The sequence below is a fragment of the Crocodylus siamensis genome, chromosome 8 (assembly GCF_052110815.1).
Source record: "Crocodylus siamensis isolate JL-2025a chromosome 8, ASM5211081v1, whole genome shotgun sequence".
Taxonomy (NCBI): domain Eukaryota; kingdom Metazoa; phylum Chordata; order Crocodylia; family Crocodylidae; genus Crocodylus; species Crocodylus siamensis.
Window position 1 is genome coordinate 53704220 of NC_143402.1, and position 26739 is coordinate 53730958.

The window sequence follows — 26739 nt, forward strand, 5'->3', positions numbered from 1 at the left end:
GCAGTGACAGCTGGGACGCACGGCCCCAGCCCCTACACCGCTGTACATACCTGCGCACCCCACACCCCTACAGACACTGCGTACACACTCCCTACACCCCTAGACACGCATAAACCCCTACACACATAGACCCCCCCCCACACCCCTCACCCGCACCCTGTCCCCCAGACACCCCCCCCCCACACACACCAACACACACACTCCTACAGTGCGGTACTGGAACATAATTTTATTTTTAAAAATAATTGTTGTCGCGATTGATGGTTTTTTGAGTGGTGATTATGATGCAAAAAATTGCGGTTCGTTTCTTTTGGAGGCTCGTGAATAATAATTTCTCAGGCACACACTATTAGCAGAACAAAAGGTGTATTTGCAAATAGGGTCAGAGCAGAGACAGAAAATCTCAGATTACTCTGCCCCTGAGAAAAACTCTCAGCTGGCTTTTATCCCTTTTTCTCCTGGGCACGTGTGCAGAAACAGGAACTCTTACAACTTATTTCCAGTTCATACAAACATACATGTGATTACGTCACATCATCCGTCGCATGTTCATTATAATTAACTACTTAAGTATGCGGGGCGGATAGGCATATATGCATCAGCTAATTACGCACACTCAGAAAGCTCTCTAGGTCACCAAGAGTTGAAATCCCCCCCTCTTTCAAGGACACAGTCAGTTGAATTACAGCTTCTGTAATTTGCATGTCAATTGTCAGGGAGAGAAGAAAAGAGAGTGATTTAGTATAAAAAGAGAGGAGGAATGTCCTTGGTGTTTCTGCTTATCAGGTACGAGATACAAACTGTGCAGTTCTAACAACACTCTATTCATTATGCGTTTCTAATAATATTTCTAACAATTACATAATAGCTCAAAATAAAGTGCTCCTCTAGTATATCATGAGGGGGTGGGGTACAAGGTGTGGGACAGGGGTGTTTGTGGGGTGTAGGAGGGAGCTGCCCATGCACTAGGTCCCAGGAGCTGGGCTGGGGGCAAGGGAGGGGGACAGAGTGGGTAGAAGGCAGCCTGGAGCTGGAGCCCTGCACAAGGGGCAGGAGCCACCTGGCTGCAGCTTCCTCTCTGCCTAACTGGGTGTCCAGTGCCCAGCAAGGTCCCCATAGCTGCTGTCCTTCCCTGCACTACCTGCTGCTCAGTGGTGAAGCAGGGGAAGGAAGAGGAGGAGGACAAGGTGAAGGAGCTGCTGGAGGCAGGGGGAAGTAAGCAGGACCTGCGCTGCTGAAGTTGCACTGGGAGCCACCCCACTGGGAAGCTGCGTGGCCTGGCCGGGCTGGGGTCAGGAGTGGCAGGGAGCACTGCACGGGATGCCCCAGGTGGGAATGGGTAAGGCTCAGCCCCATGCAGAGCGCTGCAGGGGCAGCTGCAGGCCAGATCCAATCAATTGGCAGGTACCCACCCACAGGCTGGATGTGACCCCCAAGCTGCATTTTGCCTGCCCCCGCCCTACACATATATATACCCCTGTCCCCTACACACCCCACAATCCTGCTGCACACACACGCACACCTAGCCCCCCCAGACACTCTGCCCTACATTTCCCGCCCCCCCCCAACCCCACCCCAGCACACAGTGTATCCATTGCAGCTCTTCAGGACATCAAACACACTACACATCATGGGCCAGGTACGTGGCAGATCTGTTTAAATCCCACTCACACACAATGCCATCCCAGCCACATCCTGTGAGACCTGCTGTGCATCTATTCACCTCACCCCATTGCACCCATCTGCTGAAATGCTGAGTCTTTATACCAGAGGTGGGCAAAATGTGGCCCGGGGGCCGGATGTGGCCCAACAGGCCATTCTATCCCATCCACAGGACCCCTAAAAAATTTAGAAAATTAATATTTATCTGCCCTGGGCTGCCTGTCATATAGCCCTCGATGGCTTGCAAAACTCAGTAAGTGGCCCTCTGCCCAAAATAATTGCTTACCCCGACTTACACAAAGGCATAAACAGCCTTTATGGGAAAACCCTGCCTGTGTCTCCATGTCTCTCTGCAAGTGCTTCAGGATTCAGGGGCCTGAAATGCCAAGAATCACCCAGAGAAAACTGAACAGCACCATATCCCCCATTCTCTGCCCCTGGATCAGCCTCTCAAGACCCAAATAGCCCTGTATTCTCTGTCTCTACCCCCACCAAACAGCCCCCAGGGTCTAGCCAGCTCCAAGTCTCCCTACTTGACCTCCCCATATGGCATTTTATGTTGCATTTTCTCAGCCACTCTGCCCCAAAGCTGGCACTGGGCAAGCCTTCCCTAGCAGCCATACATTGTACTCATCTGTTCCCCAGCTGCTCCACCCCAGAGCTGGCTGCATCTCTGTACAAGTCAAGCCCTCCCCATCCAGTGCAAATCAGCTGCACCCCAACCACCCACCCGTGAGCTGGCTGCATCTCAGTACTGGGTAAGCTCTTCCTGGTTGGCATTATAGGCAGCCACTCCCCAGCTGCCCCACCCCAGAGGTGCCTGCAACTGATCACACTCAATGCTAACAGGTAGAAAACAGTGGTCACAGGCCCCATGACTCATTCCCTGCTCCCTACTCAATTGGCCAAGAGATCCTTACTCAGAAAAATGGGTGGGAACAATACAAACATTAGAACCTGAACTACATCAAACTCCTCCATACCAAGGCAGAGGGGTGGGAGCCTGGGACTTCCCTCAAAACATGAAGGCAGATTCTGAGGGCCCTGAGACCTTGCCACCCAGCAGTGAGTGTGTGTATTTATCCTCTGCTATATGTACCTGCTCTGTGTAATGTTGCCCAATTGATATCCCAATAAACTGATGTCTAGTTTGGACAAACTTGCATTGGCTTCTCATACTTTTCTGGGAAAAATAAAAGCCCCCAGTCAGAGTTATCTTGGGTGTAACACAGGGCTGGGATTTCATAGATTTTCATAGCTTTCATAGACATTAGGGCTGGAAGGGACCTCAGGAGATCATCGAGTCCAGCCCCCTGCCCAAAGGGCAGGAAGTCAGCTGGGGTCATAGGATCCCAGCAAGATAAGCATCCAATTTACTCTTGAAGGTGTTCATTGTAGGTGCTTGAACCACCTCCGCTGGCAGACTGTTCCAGACCTTGGGGGCTCGGACAGTAAAGAAATTCTTCCTTATGTCCAGCCTGAAACGGTCTTGCAAGAGTTTGTGACCGTTCGACCTCGTCATCCCTCGGGGTGCTCTGGTGAACAGACGTTCCCCCAGATCCTGGTGGTCACCCCAGATCAAGTCCTCTGAATGCCTGGGTCTCTGTAGGGGCCATATCCCTAGATGAGCTGTGCTGTGCCACACTCCATGACTCCGGAACAGCATTTGTCCTGGATTACCAGTATCATGCAGGGATCTGGGTTTTCTGTTTACTACAGAAAAATGCAGGAAATGACAGGTTTCCCATTGCAGGCTGGCAGAATTCCAGCCTGCAAAGGAATATGGGGAACAAGACACAGGGGGCATCATGTGCATGTGTGTGTGTGCACACATGCATGTGGCCAGGAATACAGGCAGTGGTGGAAAACAGCTTCCCCAGATGCCAGCAGGTAAGTCTATAGGGGGGGAGCAAATTGAGGCCCCTATGGTAAAGGAGGGAGTGAGGCAGGAGCCGGGCCTAGGGGCATTGTCCAGTCAGGGTAGTGCATGGGGCCCAGGGCCAGGGCAGGGGGTGGAACAGAGCCATAAGCAGCTTGTTTGGGGGAGGGGAGGGGCGCTCTATGCTGCCGCATGTACCCCAGGGGAGGGGTCAAGCGCCCCCCAAATTTATGCCTGGGTCAGGGGCAGGTGCGCACTGTCCACTGTGGGCTTGGGGCTCCCCTCCCTACCAGTCACACCACCATGGCGAGGTGCCCCCTGCCCACCCAGCAGCACTGGGGGCAGCAGTGCGGAGTTGTGGCCCCTGCTGCTGCTCATGGCGGTGTGGCCAGCATGGGGCTCCTGAGGGAAGGGCAGCAGGGCAGAGAGCTCTGAGCCCACAGTGGGCAGCCAGCATCCACCTTCACTTCCCACCCTGGGCTCTGCTCAGCTTGGCTCCGGCTATGCCACAGGTGGTGGGGGAGCAGGTGGAAAACAGGCATGGGTCCCACCTTTCCATTTTGAAAAGGTGATCACCATATCAGAGTCACATGTCCATCATCTTAGCCCCGCTCCTCTCCCCCCTCTTCCTGGCAAAAATAAAAGTTGGTATCTATGCCACCCACCCATCTTGCTCCTGGATGCTGCTCTCTGCCTGTCCACAGCCCCATCTCAGCAGCCTGGCTGAATGCCCTGCCTGCATGGGTCCCAGCCCTGGTGCTGGGTGTGAGGCAGACAGGCCAGGGTGCCTAGGCAGCAGGGCTGGGTCTGGCAGCAGTAGCCAGAAGGAGCCATTGCTGCTAGGAAATTAAGTCCAGCTGCCACCCCACCCCAGCCCCATTGTGCACCCAGGGGAGGCATGACTGGCCACATGCACCATGACCTGGGTTGCCCCTGTACATGGGCCCGGCAGGGCTGAAGGATCCGTCACCAGCCAGGCAAAATTGCTCTGTGGGTCAGGTCCAACCCAAGGGCCATATATTGCCCATCCCTGGCCTAAGGTTCTCTTATTGGAGTGGCTAGGTAATTAAGATAAAGTTACATAGATACTAGGATCAGAAGGGATCTCAACAGATTGAGTCTGACCCCAGCCCCCGGCAGGAAAGAGTGCTGGTGTCAGTTGACCCCACCCAGATGCCTACCCAGCCTTCTCGTAAAGACCCAGGGTAGGGGAGAGCACCACCTCCCTTGGAAGCCTGTTCCAGATTCTGGCCACCCTTACCATGAAGTTCTTCCTGATGTCCAGCCTAAATCTGCTCCCCATCCGTTTGTGACAGTTGTTCCTTATTACCCCAGGAGGCACCCTGGTAAACAGAACATCTCCAATTCCTTGCTGCCCCCCACTCCCTCCCCCCTCCCCAATGAATTTGTAGGCGGCCACAAGATCACTCTCAGCCTTCTCTTTTGGAGGCTAAAGAGGTCCAGGTCCCTTAGTCTCTCCTCATAGGGCTTGCCCTGCAAACCCTTAACCATACAAGTGGCCCTTCTCTGGACCCTCTCAAGGTTATCCACACTCTTCTTAAAGTATGGCACCCAAAAACTGGACATAGTACTCCAACTGCGGTCTGACCAATCCCACACAGAGGGGAAGTATCACCTCCTTGGATCTGTTTGTCATGCATCTGCTGATGCATGATAAAGTATGGTTAGCTTTGCTGATGATTTCGTCACACTGATGACTCGTGTTCATCTTGGAGTCCACTGTGACTCCGAGATCCCTTTCCGCTTCTGTGCTGCTGAGAGGGACATTCGCCAGCCAGTAAGTGTGCTGGATATTTTTACGCCCTATGTGCATCACTCTGCATTTGTCCTTGTTGAATTGCATCCTATTGTGTTCAGCCCACTCTTCCAAACTGTCCAGGTCTGCCTGCAATCTGGTGTGTTCACTTCACGCCACAATTTAGTATCATCTGCAAACTTGGACAGAGTACACTTCACACTCACATCCAAGTCGCTGATTAAAACATTGAAGAGTACAGGTCCAAGGACTGAGCCCTGCAGGACCCCACTATCCACACCCTTCCAGGCTGATACTGACCCATCCACCACCATTCTCTGGGTGCAACCCCCAAGCCAGTTTACTATCCACTGGACCATGTAAACATCTAAGTCACAGCCTCTTAATTTATTTATGAAAATGGGGTGAGATACTATATCGAAGACCTTCCTAAAATCCAGGTAAATGACATCTACCTCTACTCCTGCGTCTAAGCATTTTGTGACCTGGTCATAAAGAGAGACACAATTAGTCAGACATGATCAACATGCTACTAACCCATGCTGGTTGCCCTGCTGCATTATTTTTTCCACTGGACTCCCACAAATACAATCCTTAAACATTTTTTTCAAAGATTTTTCCAAGGATAGAGGTGAGACTGACTGGCCTATAACTACTTGGATCCTCCTTCCTCCCCTTCTTGAAAATAGGGACCACAGTAGTCCTTTTCCAGTCCTCTAGGACCTGACCCAAGCACCATGAGCACTCAGACAGCCATGCCAGTGGTTCTGCTATGACACCAGCCAATTCCTTAAGTACTCTTAGATGCAGCTCATCTGGGCCTGCTGACTTAAACACATCCACTCCATCCAAGTGACTCTGCACCAAGTCAGTGTCAACAGTTGGTGGACTGGTGTCCCTCTGATCCCATCTAAGAACCCATTTGGGGACTTGTCATGACCCTTATTCAGGAACACAAAGGCAAAAAAACTCATTGAAGAGCTCAGGTCAGACAAGCTTCAAATGCAAGATATTCTTCTTCAAGTTTCTGATCTTGGGACAGCAAGCTGAGGCCAAGCAGAGACCAGGGGTTCAGAGAACTCAATCCCAGCACCATACATGTCCAGTTCAGGGGTAGGTCAGCTGGGGAATGCTGTACCTGGCTTCCTGTGACCAGAGACCTGACAAAGAATGTCATGGATTCAAACACTTGTTTAACTTTATCAAAAAAATCATCTTGCCTTGTGTAATTTCTGGACCATCACAGCTACATCACTCTTACACTATCGTAACTATAATATTATAATTAATAGACGTGCGCCTGGGGGGGGGGCAGTTGTGAATCACTGCTCTAGATAAAAACGTAAGACTCTAGAACTCTTGATTCAGAGATGATATCTTTTATTAGACCAACTAAGAAATCACCAAAAAAAAAATCTTTTTCTACAAGCTTTCAGGCACATTTGCTGTTCTTCAGGCTCAGGGACAAATTCCTCAAGCTCATCCCAAATCTTTCCTGTATTTATCTCTACAGCTATACCCTGATGCAAGGCACTATTATGAGCATGGAGACAAAGGAGCAGATTCCATCTCACTCTGAATGTGTCTAAGTGGCACTTAAGGATTTTAGTGTGAGGTCTAGAAATGTGTTTTGTTTTGCTTTTTTGTAATGCAAAATGAGATTCCTTCTAGGCCTGAGGCCTTGGTGCAAAGCATCCTAATTTGTGAAAGCCACAGTAAAACCACAGGTTTCTCCATTTTAATGGAGACTACTCCTTTTCAGTGCATTGACAAAGAGAAAGGGGGGGGAAGAGAAAATGGCAGCGCAGCCCTATAAAATGGGAAAGAGGGGATGAGAGGTTCATTTTCTGCAAGAGAACGGGACACGCCTATGGGACCTGGGAGGGGAAATACCGTGACCACTAAGGTGGTTTTCCTAGTTGCTGGGAATAACCACTTTTCTGACATGGTGTAGTATCCGCAGAGGTAAGGTATAGTTAACCACCCACTTTTATTTCCAGTGGGAAGATCTTGGCTTTACACCCACTTTATGGAAATGGGAGATTCCTCCCTAGCTTGCTCCTGTGGTCATATGGTTGAGGGCAAGCAAAACTCGGGGGCATCTGAACCCCAAGCCTCCAGGGCTTTTGGCCGCCAAAAGATTTGGAAGCATCTGAAGCCCCAAGAAGGGGTAGAGGATGTTTGCCAGTAGTACAGCCATATATGTCTTGAATGACTCACAGGTTTGGAATCAACTTGGCTTATTTGACTTGGAATATGAAAAATTTTCTTTAAAAAAAAAAAAAAAAAAATCCTGGATGCTGGGTGGTGGCCTAGTCTACTGGCTTGCCCCAGACCCCAGGTGCAGATTCCCTTCAGGAAGCCAGGATTCCTCCTGGGCCGGGAAGCTGGGTAGCGGGGAAGAAGGGGTGGTTTCCCCTCACTGAACTTCCTGCAGACTCCCAAAATCTACCCTGCCTACTACTTGCCTTCAGACTAATACGGCTAAGTCTCCCACCTTCCCAGTCAGGGCTGCAGCCTATCTCTGGGAAGGGAAGAGAGGCACAGCCTTTCCTGGGTCCAAAACGGTACAGGAACCTGATTCTGCTGCAGTTATGTGGCACCCTGGAAGGGGTCTTGCAGTGGTTAGGAATCACTGCTGAACCCACAGGGTGATCTCCCTAAGCATCCCCAGGGGTCTGGCAGATTCCCTGCAAGGATTTCTCTCACTCCCTCTGCTGTTTTAATGCTTTCAGGAGCCAAGACAAAAGTTCCCCATGAGCTGACAGCAGTCCCCAGGAGGAGGGGAAGGGATTTAGGGATCTAAATCCCTAAACTGTGCTAAAGGTGTACTCCAGCAGCCTTGGCATCTCATGTATTCAGCATCCCTGAACTTCAAAATGGTGGTGGGGGTGTTTTAACTAATGCTCGTTGAATGAGCTTCAGGTAGAGCACCTCCACCACCACCATTTTGAAGTAAGACGCTGAATACACAAGGTGCTTGTGGCTCCTGAGAATCGCTCTAATTAAAGCGCCTCCCTTCCACCCTCAGAGCATGTGTAAAGATGCCCTAAGACCCCCTCTACACATGCAGGTAAAGGAGCCATGGGATCTAATGCAGAATTCATACAATCATGCCTCCTGCCATGCCACATGTGCATGATGGAAAGCATGATTGTGGGATCAGACATGAGTTCTCATCACATTATTCCCGGTGTAGGGGGAACCTGATTCTGGGCTCCCCCGGCATTGCCAAGAAGTAGGCTTCCCGTCATGGTGACCTTGCCCAGCTGGGACTGAGGGCATCAGCCCTGGGGTGCTGCTGTAAGCTCCCAGCCCTGGGGATGCACAGAGCACCCTGCAGCTGGAAAATTGCAGCGGCTGGGAGATCATAGCAGTTGCGGTCTTCCAGCCACAGACTGCCTACATGTGCAAATTAAAGCTGGATAGAAACTAGCTATAAAGTTCCTAGACATTTTCAAGCAATAACTTTATACCTGGTTGGACCTTTTTAAGGACCCATAGTTAATTTGCATGTGTAGCCAATCTAAATTTATTGCTCAGTTAACAAGGTAATTGCATAATAGATAATGTGTAGAGGAGCCTTAGATTTCTAACTATTGGGTTTTTTATTTCCTGTTGAATTAACTTTTTATGGATGCCAAAGTTTCCTTCTTTTCAGCCACCAAATCATATATTCTTAAACAAACTAATAATTGGGAAAATAGCAGGTTGCTTATATTGCCAGAGTGTATGCTGTAGATGTGGCTAGCAACTGAGAGACCACACTAATGTTGAGGAGTTCGTGACCCCTTATGGAGCTGTTCCCAAAGACACAGAGTCGCTGTCAGTCTCAAAATTTATTCAGCATGCTGGGCACCCTGAGCAAGCTCAGAGGCCCTGAATAAAACTGTTAGAAGCGATTTATAGTTTACAGACAAGACGCATGCACAGGTGGGAATTTTCCACTGTGAAAGAAAACAAGATTTCAGGTCAGTGTGAGAAAACTCTTAATTATTTCAAAACTGGTTTTTGGCTACATGTTTGTTTTGAAATGGTAACTAATAGGGAGGGAAACTATATCTTTGCTTACTTCAGACTTCAAAGTGAATAGGTTTCGGTCATTGCAGAGTCTTATCAGCCTGTCCTTGGAGGCTGAGTCTGCTTTATAGTTAACTAATACACTATTATTTATGGTCTTGTTGGTGTTACTGGGCATAACCCTAAATAACTTAAAAAAATAAAAAACCACAAGTGTCAATAAAGCCCCTCTGCTCTAGGCCCAGGCAAGCCAGGCCCCCCCGCCTTCCCCAACCTTTGTAACCCTTTCTTTAACTTTTGTAATCTCCTGTAATACTAAAAAACAAAATAAGTAGCAAGCTAAAACTGTTATCTGTAAAATGCAAGCGCACCGCTCAAAAAAAAAAAAAAAAAGGGGGGGGGGCCAGCTAGTAAAAAACTACTGCAAAAAATAACCAAAATATAAATATACACTGTTGCAGGGCTAAAAGCGCAAAATTTAAAACCATACAGTCTCCCTGCGCCTTTTACTTAAGCTCAAATAAACTCTATCTACTTCTCCCCCCAGTGTGTTTATTTGGCGCAACGCACACTGGGCAACAAACCCAATTGTTGCCTCCCTTGGGCACCTTGTGCCGGCAACAGTTTTTGGCGCCCAACGTGGGGCTCAAGGCTAACATTTCGCCTTGCCCAAATCCCTCCTGGGGTCAACAACTTGCAGCAACAACCGACACCCAGAGTGCACCGGTAGTGTCATTGGGGGCCTCGGCAAAAACGTAATTTAATCAACCCCAAAGGGCAGAACGGTGCAACGTGCTCAAATAGTAAAAAAGCAATCGTGGGCAACGGTGTAAAACCGGTCCCTCAAACAAAATAAAATAAGCTCAGCAGTCTAAGCATTGCCCGTTAAAACCTAAAAACGCCCAGTATCTCCCTGTTAGGGCCTGAAAACGCCCAGTGTCTCCCTAAAGTATGGGGCAAAAACAAAGTACGGTTGGCAGGGCACAGTGTACACCCTTAAAATGCATTCTAACTAATTAAAAACTATTTAAATCAAATCTAATAACTAAAAATAATCTTAAAAAGTTCTGTACAGTAAAATGGCCTCAATATCAACTCAAAAAATCAAAAAAGGTGGCCTCCAAAAGAGTCAATTAACTATAATACAATCCTCCAATTACTCCTGTTTTGTCAGCAAACAAATAAGTAAAATAAACATTTGTATGCGCAATTGTTTATGGCTTTACAAAATAAAACAAATATTTTGCAAAAGTGTAATTTAACTCCAACAAAATCCGTAGTTGTCAGTGTTAAGTCTCAGCATTCCCCCCCAGCCACTCTAATGCCAAAGTCAGCGTCCCTTCGGCTTTAACACCTCCACCATATAAAAATCAAATGCCCCCGGTTCCAAAAATTCCTCCCTCAATAAAATTTTATCCTTTACTTACTAAAACTGTAATAGCCTGGCCTGGGGCAAATGGGCATGCAGCCCAAACCATGCAAGTATACACCCATGTACCTTTTAATCCGGTAAACCTGGAAGCTTTTAAGGCACAGGCTAAAAAATTTTCAATTAACCCAAATAAGTTTATCTCTGTCTTTAAAAAATGTTTAGCTAATCACAAGCCTAATTAAAACAATTGTAATATCCTTATGCAAACCTTATTATCTAAAGTAAAGCAAAATCAAGTTATTTCCAAAGCAAAAAAAAAAAGCACAAAAAAAGCATTAAAAAAATCCCGTCAATGTTCCTGGTCCAGCAAATGTAATTCCCCTAGCAAACCCTAAATAAAACCCTAACAACCCTGTAAATCATACCCGTCTTAGCTCTTACAAAAAACTGCTTATGCATGGGCTCAGGCACTCAGCTATCCAACATAATAATTGGGCAAAGCCGTACAAAATAGTACGAAAGCCAAAAAAAAATCCAGTTGCATTCCTACAGCGCATCCAAAACGCCATTCGGCAAAATACCAATGCAAACCCTAATAACCAGGCAACAAAAGCAATTATAAAGGGTATTTTTACCAGCCGCGCAGCCCCTAATATAAAGCAAAAATTACAGAAAAAACCAACTTAATAAGTATATCTGTAGCACAAATCCTAAAAACTGCAAACAGGGAGTATACCCTCAAAAAAACCAAAAAAAACAAAAAAAAACAAGTTAAAATGCTAGTAGCAGCAGTACAGGCTAAAGTAAAAAAAAGCCACAAAAAGGTAAAAAAAGCAAAAATATAAGGGGTCGTGGGCGCAGGCACCCTGGCCCACAAAAAAAACGCCTAAAACAAAACCAATGTGCCGTATGCTGGCAAAAAAACCACTAAAAAAATAAATGCCCGCCAAAAAAACAAAACTGTACTCCTGTAATGGCAGCAAAAAAACAAAAATAGGGGTGTCAAAAAAAACAAACCACCCCACCTCCAAACCCCAAATAAAAATGCGGATAAAAAATTCAAAAATTAATTTTTTGGTAAACTCTGGGGCGGCACAAACCGCTATAAATCAACCTCTTCAACTTCCCATAAAAAACTCTCTCACTGTAATAAATGCCACAAAAAAAACAACTCAGTGCCCAATATATGCTCCTGCAAAATGTGGTCTAAAAAACCAGGCTCTTTTTCACAAATTAGTCTACCTTCCAAATTGCCCAACACCCCTGCTAAAACAAAACCTGCTTTGTCAATTAGGTGCATCACTGCATTTTACCCAAAATAAAATAACCCTCGCATTGCCCCCTAAAAATGCATAAATAATAACCCTCGCAATTAAACCCTCAGCTATAAACGCCCCCCCCCAAAGTAAAACCAATAAAAATAAATAAATATACCCTCTGGTATAAGCAAAAAAAATCCCCAAAAAAGCTACACATCAAACCCCTATTAATATCCAACTACTGCCCAAAAAAAGTCCAGTACAAATCAAGCAGTACCCAATCAAAAAAAAAGCCCCCAAAAAACTGCAAAAAACTGATATAAAAATCGTGGTTCGTTTCTCGGGAGGAGGAAAAAAAACCTTCACAGACACACTCTATTAGCAACACAAAAGGTATATGTTTGCAAATAGGGTCAGAGAGAGAGACAAAAGATCAATCACTCTGCCCCCGAGCACAATCATTAGCAGGCTTTTATCCCCCCTCTCCTGACCACCTGTGTAGAAGGAGGAATTTTTACAACTCATTTCCGGTTCATACAAACATATATGTAAACATGTCGCTTCATACGTCCCATGTGCATTATAATTAACTACTTAAGTATGCGGGGCGGGTAGGCTTAATATGCATTAGGCTATCACGCGTGCGTGGATGGAACCCAAGGTTACTCAAGGTTCAACCTGAAGGCAAAAATGGCATCTGCTCTTATCTTAGCCTTAGGAATGTAGGGTCATGAAAGAAAGTGTGATTTAGTGTAACAAAGAGATAGTAAATTTGCAGGACAGAGAGGGAGTGATACCTTAGTACAATGGGCTTTTGGTGGTTTTTCCCATCAATTTCCAACCCCCCCCCTTCCCTCTCCCATTAAGGAGACAAGGAGGGGTAGCAGCTGTGTTGTTTTTTTTTTTTCCCTAAATCTGCTATTGATAATGCATTTTTAATAATATTTCTAACAAAACTATAAACCATTTCCTAAAATATGGCATACTGCAAAAGTGTCAGTCAGCCTAAAACACTCCTATCTTGCCTGTACTAAAGCCTAATGGCACATATCAACTAACGCAAAACCTAAAAGCAATTAACAAACAAATTAAAACTATTCATCCCCTCGTCCCAAACCCTTATACCTTGCTGGCCTCCGTAAAAAGCAATATACTCATTTCTCAGTTCTTAATTTAAAAAACGCTTTCTTTACAATTCCAGTTAACAGCCCCTCTCAAAAAATATTCTCTTTTAAATAAAAAAACAAAAAAAAGGTTAAAAAACAACTTTGTTAAACAATATTAGCCCAAAAATTTAAAAACTCTCCTACCCTTTTCGGCCAGTCCTTAGCTAAAAACTTAAAAAAGTAAAATAATAAGCATAAAGTCCTCTTGTTACAATATGTAAATAATTTATTAATTGGTCCTGTAAATTTAATCTCTTGCCTTAACGCCACTGTAAGCCTCCTAAACTTTATTAAACTTCAGAAATATCAAGTAGCTCAAAATAAAGCTCAAATTACTCTCCCCAAAGTACAATACCTAAAATTTCACATAAAACAAAAAAAGCGCCAGCTTTCAAATAAGCAAAAAAAGGCTATATGCCAGGTTCCCACCCCAAGCAACCATAAGCGGCTCAAGGTGTTTCTCGGTATAGCAAGTTTTTGCAAAATATAAATCCCTAAATTTAAACTATAGGGAAAACCACTATATAACTGTGTAAAAGGGGCAAACCATAACCTCTTTTATTAAATTCCAAAAGCCAACAAGGCATTTAAAATACTAAAAAAAACCCTAATAAAAGCCCCTGCCCTAAATTTACCAAATCTTTCTAAACCTTTCCAATTATATGTGCATAAACAAAAAAAAATAGCTCTAAAAGTGCTTACTCAATTGTTGGGGGCATAAAAACGTCCCGTTGCTTATTTCTCCAAACAGCTTATTCCAGTTGCCAAAAAATGGCCAGCGTGTTTACAAGCAGTTGCGGCAACTGCCCTAGTACTTAAAAAAGCTAAAAAGTTAACGCTAAAAAAAATCGTGCAGGTGTATACCCCTCATATGGTCCAGGCTCTGCTAAACGCAAAGGGGGGTCTTTGGCTCACCCAGGATCAGGCGGCTCAGTACCAAGCTAAGCTGTTAAAAAACCCTAAAATAACTCTGCAAACCTGCCCCTCCCTCAACCCGGCTACTCTCTTACCTAAAACAAAAAAACAAAAGCATAATTGTTTAAACATCATAAATGCACAGTACTCCAGCTGTCCAAACCTACAAAATCAGCCACTTCTAAATGCTAATTATAAATAGTACGCTAACGGCAACAGCATTCTTATAAAAGGGCAAAAAAGGGCAGGTTATACTGTTATAACCCTCTATAATGTTGTTAAGGCCAAAAATTTGCCCGCCAAAACATCTGCTCAACTTGCTAAACTGGTAGCCCTAACCTGGGCGCTAAAACTGTCAAAAAACCCCAAATCAACATCTATACTAACTCTAAATATGCTTTTAAAGTACTGCATGTCCATGCAGGCATATAAAAACAAAAAAAACTTCTAACAGCCCAAGGCTCCCCAATAAAGTATAAACCCCAAATTCTCCAACTCCTAAAAGCTGTTCAACTTCCCTCGGCAGTGGCAATAATGCACTATAAGGCGCATCAAAAAAAATCAAAACGTAGCCAAAAATAACGCCCAGGCAAACAAAAAAGCTAAAAATGCTGCCACCCTAAGAATGCCAAAACCTGCTGACACCCACATGCATGCCCTCATTCCATCAGTGGGGGAGCTCCCAAATCCCCAGTACTCATACAAATCAAACCCTCAAGCATCATCTATCAAAAATCTGCTAAAAGGCCTCTCTGCAATGGCCCAATGCTTTGCCCCTTGCTCTGCTTTGCATCCGTGCCCTCCCCCCAAAAAAATTAGGGCTTAGCCCCTTTAAAATTATGTTTAAAAGGGCATGGCCTATAAACAAAACGCCGGTTCTAGCAAAAAAGTAAAAAATAAAATGTAATATTTTGTCACAATATATGTGCTCTCTGTCTGCTGTTCTTTCTTCTCTCCATAAATACACTAAAAACTTGCAGCCTCTTCCGCTAAATGCTCCAGTCCATTCGTTACAGCCAAAAAATTCCGTGCTCGTTCGTACCTAAAAAATAAGCCCCTCCAAAAAAAATAAAAAAAACCTCACACTGTCCTACTAGTTTCCCACGCAGCGGCAAAAGTCAAACACAAAAACCAAATTCATCACAAAACAAATTTAGCATAATCTTTCTCCCGTCATATAAAATAAGCCTGTTAACCAAGCTGTATCGTCAACTTTCTGCGTTTCTTACAAAATTTGCCAGTAACACTTTAGCTATTAAAAAAAGCCTTAACTCCAAAATTTATCAACTTCATTTATTATCTCTTCAAAACCGTCAGGCTCTATATTATGTCTTAGCATCTCAAAAAAAGTATATGCTCTAATTAAAAACAAATGTTATACTTATATCCCAAAAAATTCCCAGAATATTAACAAACACATTTTGTCGGCCAAACAAGCTTTAAGCAATAAAAAAGTCAAAAACGTAAACCCACTATTTTCAATTCTCTCTAAAACTAATTGCCCAACCTCAAAGGCCTAAAAACGGGCATCCTTCACCTCCTAGTCACCAGTGTTATATTATGTTTAATTACCCTCCTCTTATTTGCGTGGTGTAATGCCCTCCTACGCAAAGTCTGTGTATCCCCCTCCCCAAGCGCTTCACTATACCCCTGCATTAAAAATCCTAATCCTCAAACACTTAATCGCTTTTTATCTTCAAAATATAAAAAAATTCAGCCAAAACTTTGTTAAGTATTCTCAAAAAAAAAAAGTTGTTGGTGTCACTGAGCATAACCCTAAATAACTAAAAAAAAAAAAAAACCACAAGTGTCAATAAAGCCCCTCTGCTCTAGGCCCAGGCAAGCCAGGGCCCCCCCCTTCCCCAACCTTTGTAACCCTTTCTTTAACTTTTGTAATCTCCTGTAATACTAAAAAACAAAATAAGTAGCGAGCTAAAACTGTTATCGGTAAAATGCAAGGGCGCTGCTCAAAAAAAAAAAAAGAGTAAAAAACTACTGCAAAAAATAACCAGAATATAAATATACACTGTTGCAAGGCTAAAAGCGCAAAATTTAAAACCATACGGTCTCCCTGTCCCCTTTACTTAAGCTCAAATAAACTCTATCTACTTCTCCCCCCAGTGTGTTTATTTGGCGCAACGCACACTGGGCAACAAACCCAATTGTTGCCTCCCTCAGGCACCTTGTGCCGGCAACAGTCTTGTTAGTAAATATCTACACTAACAGGTGCAAACTATAGACCTAACAAAACCCTGAATTAGGAATATGTGGTATACAATCAATAATTAATAAGCTTGCAATTAATTATAAGCAGTGGCCTAGGAAAATTAAAGCAAGAATCTGTTTAGACGGAGAATTAATCACTGCTCTTCAGAAAAATGTGTAACAGCTGCTAAAGGTAATGATTGATGTTTTACATTTTATAATAAGAATTGAATTGTAAGTAGTAAGCTAGAATCCCCTATTGATAAAATAACATCTTTGCTAAACTGTTGTCAGTCTTGGCTACTTTTAAGGGACTTATGTTAAGTTGCAGAAGTGTGTCCAAACCAGAATGCCACGAAGCCTGTTTCAGAGTGAAACTTTGCAGACATTACAGATGACTTCATCAGCAAAATGAAAGAAAAGAACACGGCAAAGAGCGTTCCAAGATGGTAAGAGAAAAAAATAAGTCCTCTTTCTTAATTTTGTAATTATCCCCAAGGACACAGACCTCAGCTACCTGGCATCTTCTAAGACTGCAAGAAAACTGATTTAGTCCACATCCCAAAGTTTCAGTGAAACAAATGCATTTGAATAAACCCCATCAGAAAATATTAGTAAAATAAGCCACATAAATACTGGCTGTAAACAGTGTGTGTGTGTCGGAGGGAGGGTTAGGAAGACCTCAGCAAATTCAGGAAAACCTTCTGCCAGCTCGTATGCAAGTTTTCTTCTCCCCTGTGTGTGTTCTCTAGCTGGTATAGGTGAGACTTATATTGTCATTTTCAATATACCCAATTATTTTTTCAGTCCAAGAAGTTAATTTTTCCCCCATTTTGTTACGTATCTTATTTTTCCTGTGGTGATAACTGAAGGTAGCATTTTTTTATTCTGTGTTAGACAACAATGTTATCACAATGTTTAACACCATTTTTTCCAGGTTACTACTTGGGAACATTTAAAAGCTTTTACAGTATTATGCATAATACATGTAAAAAATTTTTGTTTCTTTATTAAAAGTCTTTGGCTTTAAGGTAACTGGTGGAATGTAATACTTTGTAGATCAACTTCTGCTTATGCTCTTGCAGTATTTTATGGCTAGCTTAGTTTCACAGGGAAACACTGGATTCAGACAGTAATTCTTCCATTCCAGTAATAGCCGCCCTTTGCATTTAATCTTCATAGATTTCTTGTTGTAACATTTCTGCATATAACTGGCTTAACGTAGGTAAATAAATTGGCTTAGGAACTAAACAGATAATAATTTCAGTAAACCACATTGATGTATAGATTATAACACCAAATGTTTGTTAACATAATTTAATACTTAGCCCTTTATGTTTAATTTAGGACAAAATATTTTTGGGTTATATTCCCTCTCCCCTACCTTTTTATTTCTTCTTATAACCATTATAGTTTCATAGTTGGTAGAGTTGGAAGGGATCTGAGCAGATCACCAAGTCCGACCCCCTGCCATGGCAGGAAAGAATAATGGGGTCAAACAGCTCCGGCAAGGTGTCTACCGACCCCCCAGGGTAGGAGCCAGCACCACTTCCCTTGGAAGTTGGTTCCAGATCCTAGATGCCCTGACTGTGAAGTAGTGCCTCCTGATATCTAGCCTCAATCTACTCCCAGTCAATTTATGGCCGTTATTCCTTGTTACTCCCAGTAGTGCTCGGGGGAAACAGGGACTCTCCCATAGCTTGCTGGTCCCCTTTGGCCAGTTTGTAGACAGCCACCAGATCCCTCTCAGCTTTCTCTTGTGGAGGCTGAACAGGTTCAGGTCTCATAGCCTCTCCTCGTAGGGCCTGCCTTGCTGCCCCCTGATTAGGCGAGTGGCCCTCCTGGACTCTCTCAATGCTGGCCACATCTCTCCTGAAGTGTTGCGCCCAGAAGTGGACACGGTACTCCAGCTGTGGTCTGATCAGTGTTGCATAGAGGGGGAGGATCACCTCCTTGGACCTGCTTGAGATGCTTCCTGACCACGTCCCCACATTGGCACATGTTCATCTTGGAATCAATAGCGACTCCAAGATTCTTTTCTGTCTCTGTGCTGAGGAGAGGGGAGTTCCCCAGCCTGTAGGTATGGTGCTGGTTCTTCCTCCACAGGTGCAATACCTTGCACGTATCAGTATTGAAACCAATCCTGTTCTCATCTGTCCACCCCTGTAACCTGTCCAGATCTAGTTGCAGCCTGTCCCTTTCCTCCAGCGTGCCTACTTCTTCCCACATTTTCGTGTCATCCAGGAATTTGAACAAGGTGCTTTTCACCCCCTTGTCCAAGTCACTGATGAAGATGTTGAACAGCGCAGGCCTGAGGACCGAGCCCTGCAGAACCCCACTGCCCACATCCCTTCAGGTCGAATAAGACCTGTCCACCACCACTCTCTGGATGCGGCCCTCCAGCCAATTTGCAACCCATTTGACTGTGTAGGCATCAATGCCACAGTCGCCTACTTTCTTAATGAGGATGGGGTGAGACAGTGTCAAAGGCCTTCCTAAAGGCCAGGAAGACTACGTCCACTGTGACACCTGTGCCCAAGGATTTTGTGACCTGGCTGTAGAAGGCCACCAGGTTGGTCTGACAGGACCTGCCTCTAATGAACCCATGTTGGTTGCCCCTAAGCATAGTCTCCCCTGCTGGTCCCTCACAGATGTGCTCCTGGATAATTTTTTCAAAGAGCTTCCCCAGGATGGAGGTAAGAGTAACAGACCTATAGTTTCCTGGGTCCTCTTTCCTCCCTTTTTTGAAAATGGGGACCACATTGGTCCTTAGAAGTTACATTATTTACTATGCATCTACCAAAAGCAGAAAATATTTGCATTTTTCCTTAGAACTGGTCTTAGAACTATGAAGCAGCACTGTATTTTATTTTCTTCTTCAGGTTTTCTTATTTTGCCAAAATGAACAACAGATGCATTTAACTAGTAAAAAGCAAGTGCCTTTAAAGCAAAAATAAGTAAAAGTTGTTGAGACCTTAATACCTGGAGGTAAGGGATATTGTTTAATACAGGGAGGGGTCTGTCAATCCAGCCCATCTATCCGTCTATCCACCCCACGCTCCACCCATCCATCTATCCACTCCACACCATCCATCCATGCTCTTTCTCTCCTGTTAGTGTATTTGGTTTCTCCTCCTATGGAAGCCCCTCCAAGCCACTCATCATCCTGGTTGCCCTTCTCTGGACCTCCTCTAGTTCTTCTCCATCCTGTTGGAGGTGCGGGGACCAGACCGGGGCTCCATATTCCAGGTGTGGATGCAGCACCATGGATGTATAAAGGGTCGTGGTGACACTTTCCCTGACCTGCCTCCAGCCCCGTGAGCCCCAAGCCCTCACACACACAACACAATGACCGGCACAAGGCAAAAGTAAGAGATCTGCGGGGGAGGGGGCGGGCAGCTGTTTCCACTCAGCACAGGGGAGCGCCACTGAACAGGGCAGGAGCTGGGGGAACAGCCCAGGCAGGGCTGAAAGGAGCTAAGGCCAGCCCCTGTTCCGCCTCGTAGGGGCCTGAAGGGACCTAGGTCTCAAGCATAAACCTGTTGCACCCTGCCAAGCGGCAGCAAAGAAAGGATTAAGGCGGCCCGGGTAAGGGGCGGAGCGACTATAGAGTCGCGGTCCTCCAAAGCCACCAGAGCGGCAACAGAGGCTGTGTCCCCAAGCTACGGACGCCCGTAGTGACTTTGCTTCTGCAGGCGCCAGTGAGGTCCAGGGCGCGCGCGGTGGTGTTAGCGGTGGGCGGGGCCCGGGGAGCGGGGCAGACTAACTGAAGGCGTGTGCGCGCATCCCGACGCCTCTGGGGGCTTTTATGTTATCCGGAGAGAAGCCAGAGCCAGCTCCTCCAACGGAGACATCAGTTTGTTGGGGTGTGATGATCAGCCAGGCAACACCTAGTGCAGCAGACCACAGGACACTAGCTGCGGGTGGGCGATGAGGGCTTGGAGCCCTCAGACCCACCTCGTGGTCTGAGGCAAGCTCCAGATTCCCACCCCTTTGCCTTAGTGTGGGGAGCTTGATACAGTTTAGGTTCAGATCTCTGTTCCCATGCACATCTTGGAGAGAATGGGTTTCTTGACTAATGGACCAGGGAAACTGAGTCATGGCCTGTGCCCATTTTTCTTTCCTGGGGTCACCTTAATAGCAGAGGGTGTGATCCTTGGCCTGCACATCTCGGCTCCCTTGCAACTGTTCCTCTCAGTCCGCTTCTCACATTTTCATGGTTGTGAATCAGACTGAACTGCTTCTGGCATCAGAGGAACTGGGAGGAGGAATGTAGTGCAGCCAAAAGAGGTGAGGGGTGCTCAGGACTCTCCACCACCTGGATATGGCCCTGCATGTAGACACTGTTGTTCCACAGACTTCAGCATTGTAGTTTCTAGAAAGTGCATCAAGTTGAAATACTGCATTTCTCTCTCTTGTTTCCAGGTTTTGTTTTGTTTTTTTTCCACTGAGTCCAGCTTACACCAATCCATTCAAGGCTGCTGAGAATCCAGGTTTCCCCTTCCTGTTGCTCTATCCTCTGAGGAACACAGTAGAGATGACTGCAGCAGCCCCAGCTCAGGTAGGACCTCAGCACTCTCTGTTGTGTAGGGGCAGTAAATCCCTCTGGGTTTTAGGGCTTCCATCTCAGTGCCATGTGGGAAGCAAAGGGAGGTGCCTAACACTGGCCTGCAAAGCACTGGGGTTTCTTGTGGAGGTCCCTGCTGGTAAGGGATCAATTCCCAGGGTCACCCTTCCCAGGCAGGGGGTTTTCCCTGTAAGGCAGACACGGCTTCCCCAGGTGAGATGCAGGCAACCTGCACTACAGTGTCTTTGCTGGTGTAGTAATGATGTAGATATAGACTATACCAATGGAGGGAACAGCAGCAACACTTCCCTAGATGATATGGGACAACAAAACTCCAGCAGAGCTTTGCTGGGGCAGCCATGTCAGGTGAAGGATGGGAAGTTCCACATACATGCTCGACATGGTCAGGCTGGCACAACTTTGTAGTGCAGGAAAAGGATTGGGGCTGTGGGGTCTGGCTGAGGTTGGAGTAAAGGGGCTGATTGTGTGATTTGTGTGTGTGTGTGTCTGCAGCACTGGGAGGCCTTTGAGGACGTAGCGCTGTACTTCACTCGGACGGAGTGGGAGCTGCTGAGAGATGGAGATAAAGTACTTTACCAGGAGCAGATGCTGAGGAATTACCAAGCCCTTGTTTCCCTGGGTAAAGTTCTGTTGCTTGCATATAGAGATGTGAGCTGAGAAATTTCACTTTCCTGCCTTTCCTTTGGAGTCTTCCCCTCATGAATATTACTTTCTCCTACTGCTCTGTCACTGATCAAGTCTGTGTTCTGCTTCATATTTTTGTATCCTCCTTTATTTACTCCACTCTCCTTCTCTTGGGTCTTCCTCTTGGCCCAACTCCTGCTGCTTCCAGGAGCAATTATTTTGCAAGCTGATCTCCCTTTTCTTTCCTGACAAGTCCACACCATCTCCAACCCATTGTTCTTAGATATTCACCAAGTGTCCTAACTTAGGGAAGTGGTCTTACACCCCTCTTTCTTATTGTATCATTCCAAAATTAACTGGCCTAGCCATTATATTTCAGAGGTACCTAATCCACTTTGTTCTCTTTGGTTACTACTCTGCATAAATCCATAGAGGTCTTACCAACATCTGTTTTAATGCAAGGCTCTTCCATTAGAGCCCAGGTACTTCTAACAAGGAGTTGCTGTAAATTTCTGCCTATTTGCCTTTCTAATGTCTCCATTTCCACAGATCACATGTCTTTTGTTGTCTTTGCTGCTCTCAAGCTCACTCTGCCATTTGATAAAGTTTTCTTGTCCTTCTAAAATCTCTGCATTTCAGGAGGTTGCTTGCAAACATATAATTTACAGTGCAGGGGAGTTAAGTGCTTTTGCTGTAAGAGTGATCACTAATCTAAATCACTTTGAAGGGATGTTTATTACAGGTCCTCGTTCTGACTAGTGTGGAGATTTGGCATACATGTATTTTACTAATCAGATGTACTTTGCTGTTGCTTTCTTCTTCCACCAGCTTCACTGAAGTTTTTCCTTTGGGACCTGCTCAAATGCTTTTTGTAGATCTACAAAGACCATATCTAGCAGTTTATTCTTTTCTTTACTTTTCTTGAAAAACGTAAACATTTTCTGCAGTCTTTCCTTTTTCTAAAACCAAGCCAATTCTTGCTGGGTTTTTTTTGTTGTGTGTTGTTTTTTGTTTTTGTTTTTGTTGTTGTTTTTTGGTTTTGCAGTCCTCTTCGGTGTAGCTTCATTAGTTTTTCTTTACCTTTTTTTTCTTTTTAAACTTTTTAAACACTGGTGAGGCCACATCTGGAGTACTGTGTTCAGTTTTGGGCCCCCTACTACAGAAAGGATGTGGACAAATTGGAGAGAGTCCAATGGAGGGCAACAAAAATGGTTCGGGGCTAGGGGACATAACTTATGAGGAGAGGCTAAGGGAGCTGGGCTTGTTTAGTTTGCAGAGTAGAAGACTCAGGTAGGATTTAATAACAGCCTTCAACTATGTGAAGGCTGGTTTGAAAGAGGATTGGACAGATGACAGAACAAGGAGCAATGGTCTCAAGTTGCAGCAAGGGAAGTTTAGGCTAGATATTAGGAAGAATTTTCTCACTAGGAGGATAGTAAAGCACTGGAACAGGTTACCTAGACAGGTTGTGGAGTCTCCATCCTTGGAGGTTTTTAAGACCTGGCTAGACAGCCTTCCCTGGGATGATCTAGTTGGGGGGTCGTCCTGCTTTGAGCAGGGTGGGTTTGGATTAGATGACCTCCTGAGATTCCTTCCAACCCTAACTTTCTATGATGCTATGAATTCTTATAACTTATCATGTGTACTATTCTGTTTATATACAGGCAACCTCTGCTTAGCGCTCTTAATTGGTTCCAGAAAAACCAAACACTAAGCGAAACCATGTTAGGTAAAACCCATTTTCCCATAGGGTTTAATGTAAATACATATAATTGGTTCTTGCACTCCTACCAGCCCTGGCCCTGCCACTTCCAGCAAGGCACTATGCAGGCTCTGCCAGGGAAGGCATTGGCTCCTCCCAGCCTCATTGTTCTGCCACCACAATGGCCCCTGCTAGCCCACACCCGCTGGCCACCAGTGCACCTGTGTGCAGCCCCAGCTGCTGCACCTACAGTGCCTGAGTCAGCGACTTGCCCACCTGGGGATTAACGGCTAGAAGGCAGGGATTAACAGTGAGCAGCAGGGCTCCAGCAGGCGAGTGTATGACCGGAGTGGAACAGGTCACAGGCTGCAGCCTGGGGATGGCGGGGCTCTGCAGGCTTGGCTCTGCTGTGGCCTGGGGCAGAGGACACCGCGCACATGGCCTTGAGCACTGGCTCGCACCAGCCCAGGCCCCGCACTCCTGCCGGCTCTGACCCCATACTCCTGCCAGCCCTGGCCCTAGGCACCAGCCCCCCTGCCGCCACTGCCACTCCTCCCTGCCTGCTGACTGCTCCAGCACCATGTGCCGGAGCAGACCCTGGGCTCCTCCCACCCTGCCCTGGGCCCCATTGGTCCAGGCTCCATAGTTATGCTACCTGCCCCTCTGCCTGCTTCAGCACCATGTGCTGGAGCAGACCCTGGGCTTCTGCCACCTCACCTTGGGCCCTGCTGGCTGCCACTCACTGCTTCACTGGATGCTGCTGCCGCCACTGCTGCTCCCCACCCCCCACGCTGAGCATTATAATGAAACTGCTGAGCACTAAGTTAAACCAGGTAGGTATTTTTAATGAGCGCTATAACGAAACCGTGGTAAGTTGGGGTTGCCTGTATGTTAATATTCAAGTCTGGCTAGAGATACTGTTGGACTGTCTGGTGGAAGTATACAAAGGTGTTTTAGAAACTAATGACAAAATAGCTGGTCATGCTGTATGTCTGTGACAACCATTTATGATGCATGACAAAAATCTGTGTTCAGATGAACCTACAGCATTGCAACTTAAAAGATGCTATAAGGCTTTCTTTTGAAATAGATCCTGAGGTTTTTTCTCTTACAAGAGTTCTAAGGGAAATGACATTAGTTTCTGAAATGCCCTTGTGTGTATGTCTGTATAGCTAGATAGATATGAGCTGGCATTGCCTTCACCTCTTTATAATATAAGAATTAAAATATATATATAGATAGTTTCATCTACTTGGTATACCAGTAATAGTAATACTGTTCGGTCCCTGTGCATTTATATAGATCTGTATATACATGCCTAATATCTATCTTAATACATATCTACACTGCACCCACACAGAACTCTATTATATCTATATCTGTATGTGTTAGATAGATGATCATTACCATATTTACCTCATTAATTACAAGTAAATACAGTATCCAAGACAAGGTTCTTTTCTCTAAACAACATGGGGCGGAGGGGGGGATAAAGCTTCACCTGAGATTCGAGTACCAGTCTGGGGCAGGTAGCTCAGCTCCAATAACTTTATTTACTGAAGTTCCTGTGTCTCCCCTATTATTTACCTAGTACAATTTCCCCTCTATTAGTAACCCCAAATGATCTTGATTTTTTTTGTCCCCTAAAATGTGGCTATTCACCACAGCCCTCAGATAGAAAGGCATATTTAATCCCTCTACATAAAATAATGAATTCCTTCCTGGGAAGCTCCTCACACCCATCATAGGGGAGTTGTACCACTATATTATAGCTTGTCAGATATTGTTTTCTGGAGAGAGCTGTGCCAGAGCCATATTCCAGGTCTCCCCCAAGACTCAGTGTTGCACTATATTTCTATCCCTCCCATATCCTCCACACTATCCTCTCTCTCTTTTTTTCTCTTAGCCTCATTTTCCTAATTACTTTGGTTCCTACCCTTGCTCTTTTATCTCTTTTTTTTCTTCTTGTAATAGTCCCCCTTCTGTGTTTTCTTTTCATTCATGCTGTTGTTCAGTCCCACTCAAATTTTCTTGAATATGCCTACTTTTGTGACTTCTCTGTCTCATTTCCTTGTGTTTTGGCATCTTCTTTCTTTTGAGCTTATCAACTTGCTATTCAGTATTACAGTTGTTTCTTGCAGTCTCTGTCAGTTTCAGGCTGAGATTCCAGGGTGTTTCCGTTAAAATTATCAAGAAAAGAAACTTGAAGACATTCTTTTTCTCTTGGATAAATGTACTGCTGTTGATGTGTAAAGAAGTTGAAAAGGAAAATCCCATCTATATCTTACTTGCTTTTCTGAGAGATGCTGCCATTTTACTTAGTTCTTTCGTTCTCCTTAATGTTGCCTGTGACAAGTCTTGAAACACTTGTATTTTATATCCTCCTGGAGTAGGATCAGAAGTCTCTTGCCTTCTGAATCTGCTGCTTTTGTTTAAGACAATACAAACATAATATTGTGTCTCTTGGTTTGCTTGAATGAGGGAAGGAGAGGATGTTGCTAGTGGTTTATTCTTCTCTTTTACTTTAAGTGTCTGAGGATTTCTTGGAACTTTTTTTTTTCTGAAAACCAAGCTGAATTCACTGATTTTGGTCCTCTTACATCTAACTTTGCTGTCTCTTTTTTCCATCATTTTGTTTTTCAATTCTTTTTCAAATTTTAAAATAGATGTGGGCTCCTATCACTGGCAGATACAGGCAGTCCTTGATTTACGACTTCTGAGTTACGATGAACGGCATGTGCAACCTTTATAAATTTGCACCCTGTTTTGAGGTTCCAATGCATGTCTCAACTTTAACACGCTCGACACAGCTGTGCCCAGCTGGTAAGTCTGTTGTGATGAAAGGGACATGGTGGGGCAGGCACGGGAGGGATTGGGACTGGGGCAAGTGCTACCCAGCCAGGGTAGAGGAGTGTGTGGGGGGGTGGGTAGGGGGTCCAGGAGAGCATGAGAGGATGGGGACATGTGCCCCAGATCTGCATGGGGCAGACAGGCCCAGGGCTGCACCAGGATGGCAGTGGGAACTGTGGGGGTGGGGGGGCTATGGCAAACTTTTAGGTGGCTGCAGCCTCCCATAGCCCCTGCTCCGCCACCTGCCTTGATCTGGGGGCACCCCTCCATGCCCTGCTGCTGTCGCCATTTGCCCAGCTGGGCAGCGTTTACCCTAGCCCCAATCCCTCCCTTGCTGTGGGGTCATTGTTCTGCCCCCACCCCTCTTCACATCCCCCTCACCGCAACAGATTTTCCAGCTGGATGTAGCTGTTGAGCATTGTAAAGGAGCCAATCCCCCATTTATAACATTGCTTCTATGGGAAAATTGGTTCCCAGTTACAATGTTTTGTCTTAAGACACCGTTTTCAGGAACCAATTGCATTGTAAGTCTGAGGACTGCCTCTACTTCTTTTCAGTTTGAACAAGAATAATGAAATTACATTTAGTTACACCATTTATCTGGAATATTTTTTGTCCTTTTCAATTTTCTGGATGAAATGCAGTAACCACCATTACCTTCCACCTCTTAATACTTATGTAATTTCCACTAGTTGGGCACATGACCCTGCCATTTTTCTG

General features: G+C 45.3%; 1 protein-coding gene across 6 annotated transcripts in view; it reads left to right on the forward strand.

Annotated features, from left to right (window-relative positions):
- Nucleotides 1-16606: 16606 nt before the first annotated feature.
- LOC149858586 (zinc finger protein 419-like) overlaps nt 16607-26739 on the forward strand; it is a 30638-nt gene continuing 20505 nt past the window's right edge. For 2 of the 6 annotated variants that reach the window (XM_090060128.1, XM_090060132.1), the window contains exons 1-3: nt 16607-16704; nt 20681-20816; nt 21336-21462. In XM_090060128.1, coding sequence (XP_089916254.1) covers nt 16667-16704; nt 20681-20816; nt 21336-21462 — 301 coding nt within the window. In that variant the 5' untranslated portion in view covers nt 16607-16666. Of the gene's footprint in view, nt 16705-19769; nt 19957-20016; nt 20546-20680; nt 20817-21335; nt 21463-25835; nt 25993-26739 lie in introns of those variants that run through there. The other 4 variants (XR_016443820.1, XM_090060131.1, XM_090060129.1 and 1 more) reach the window with 4 other exon arrangements.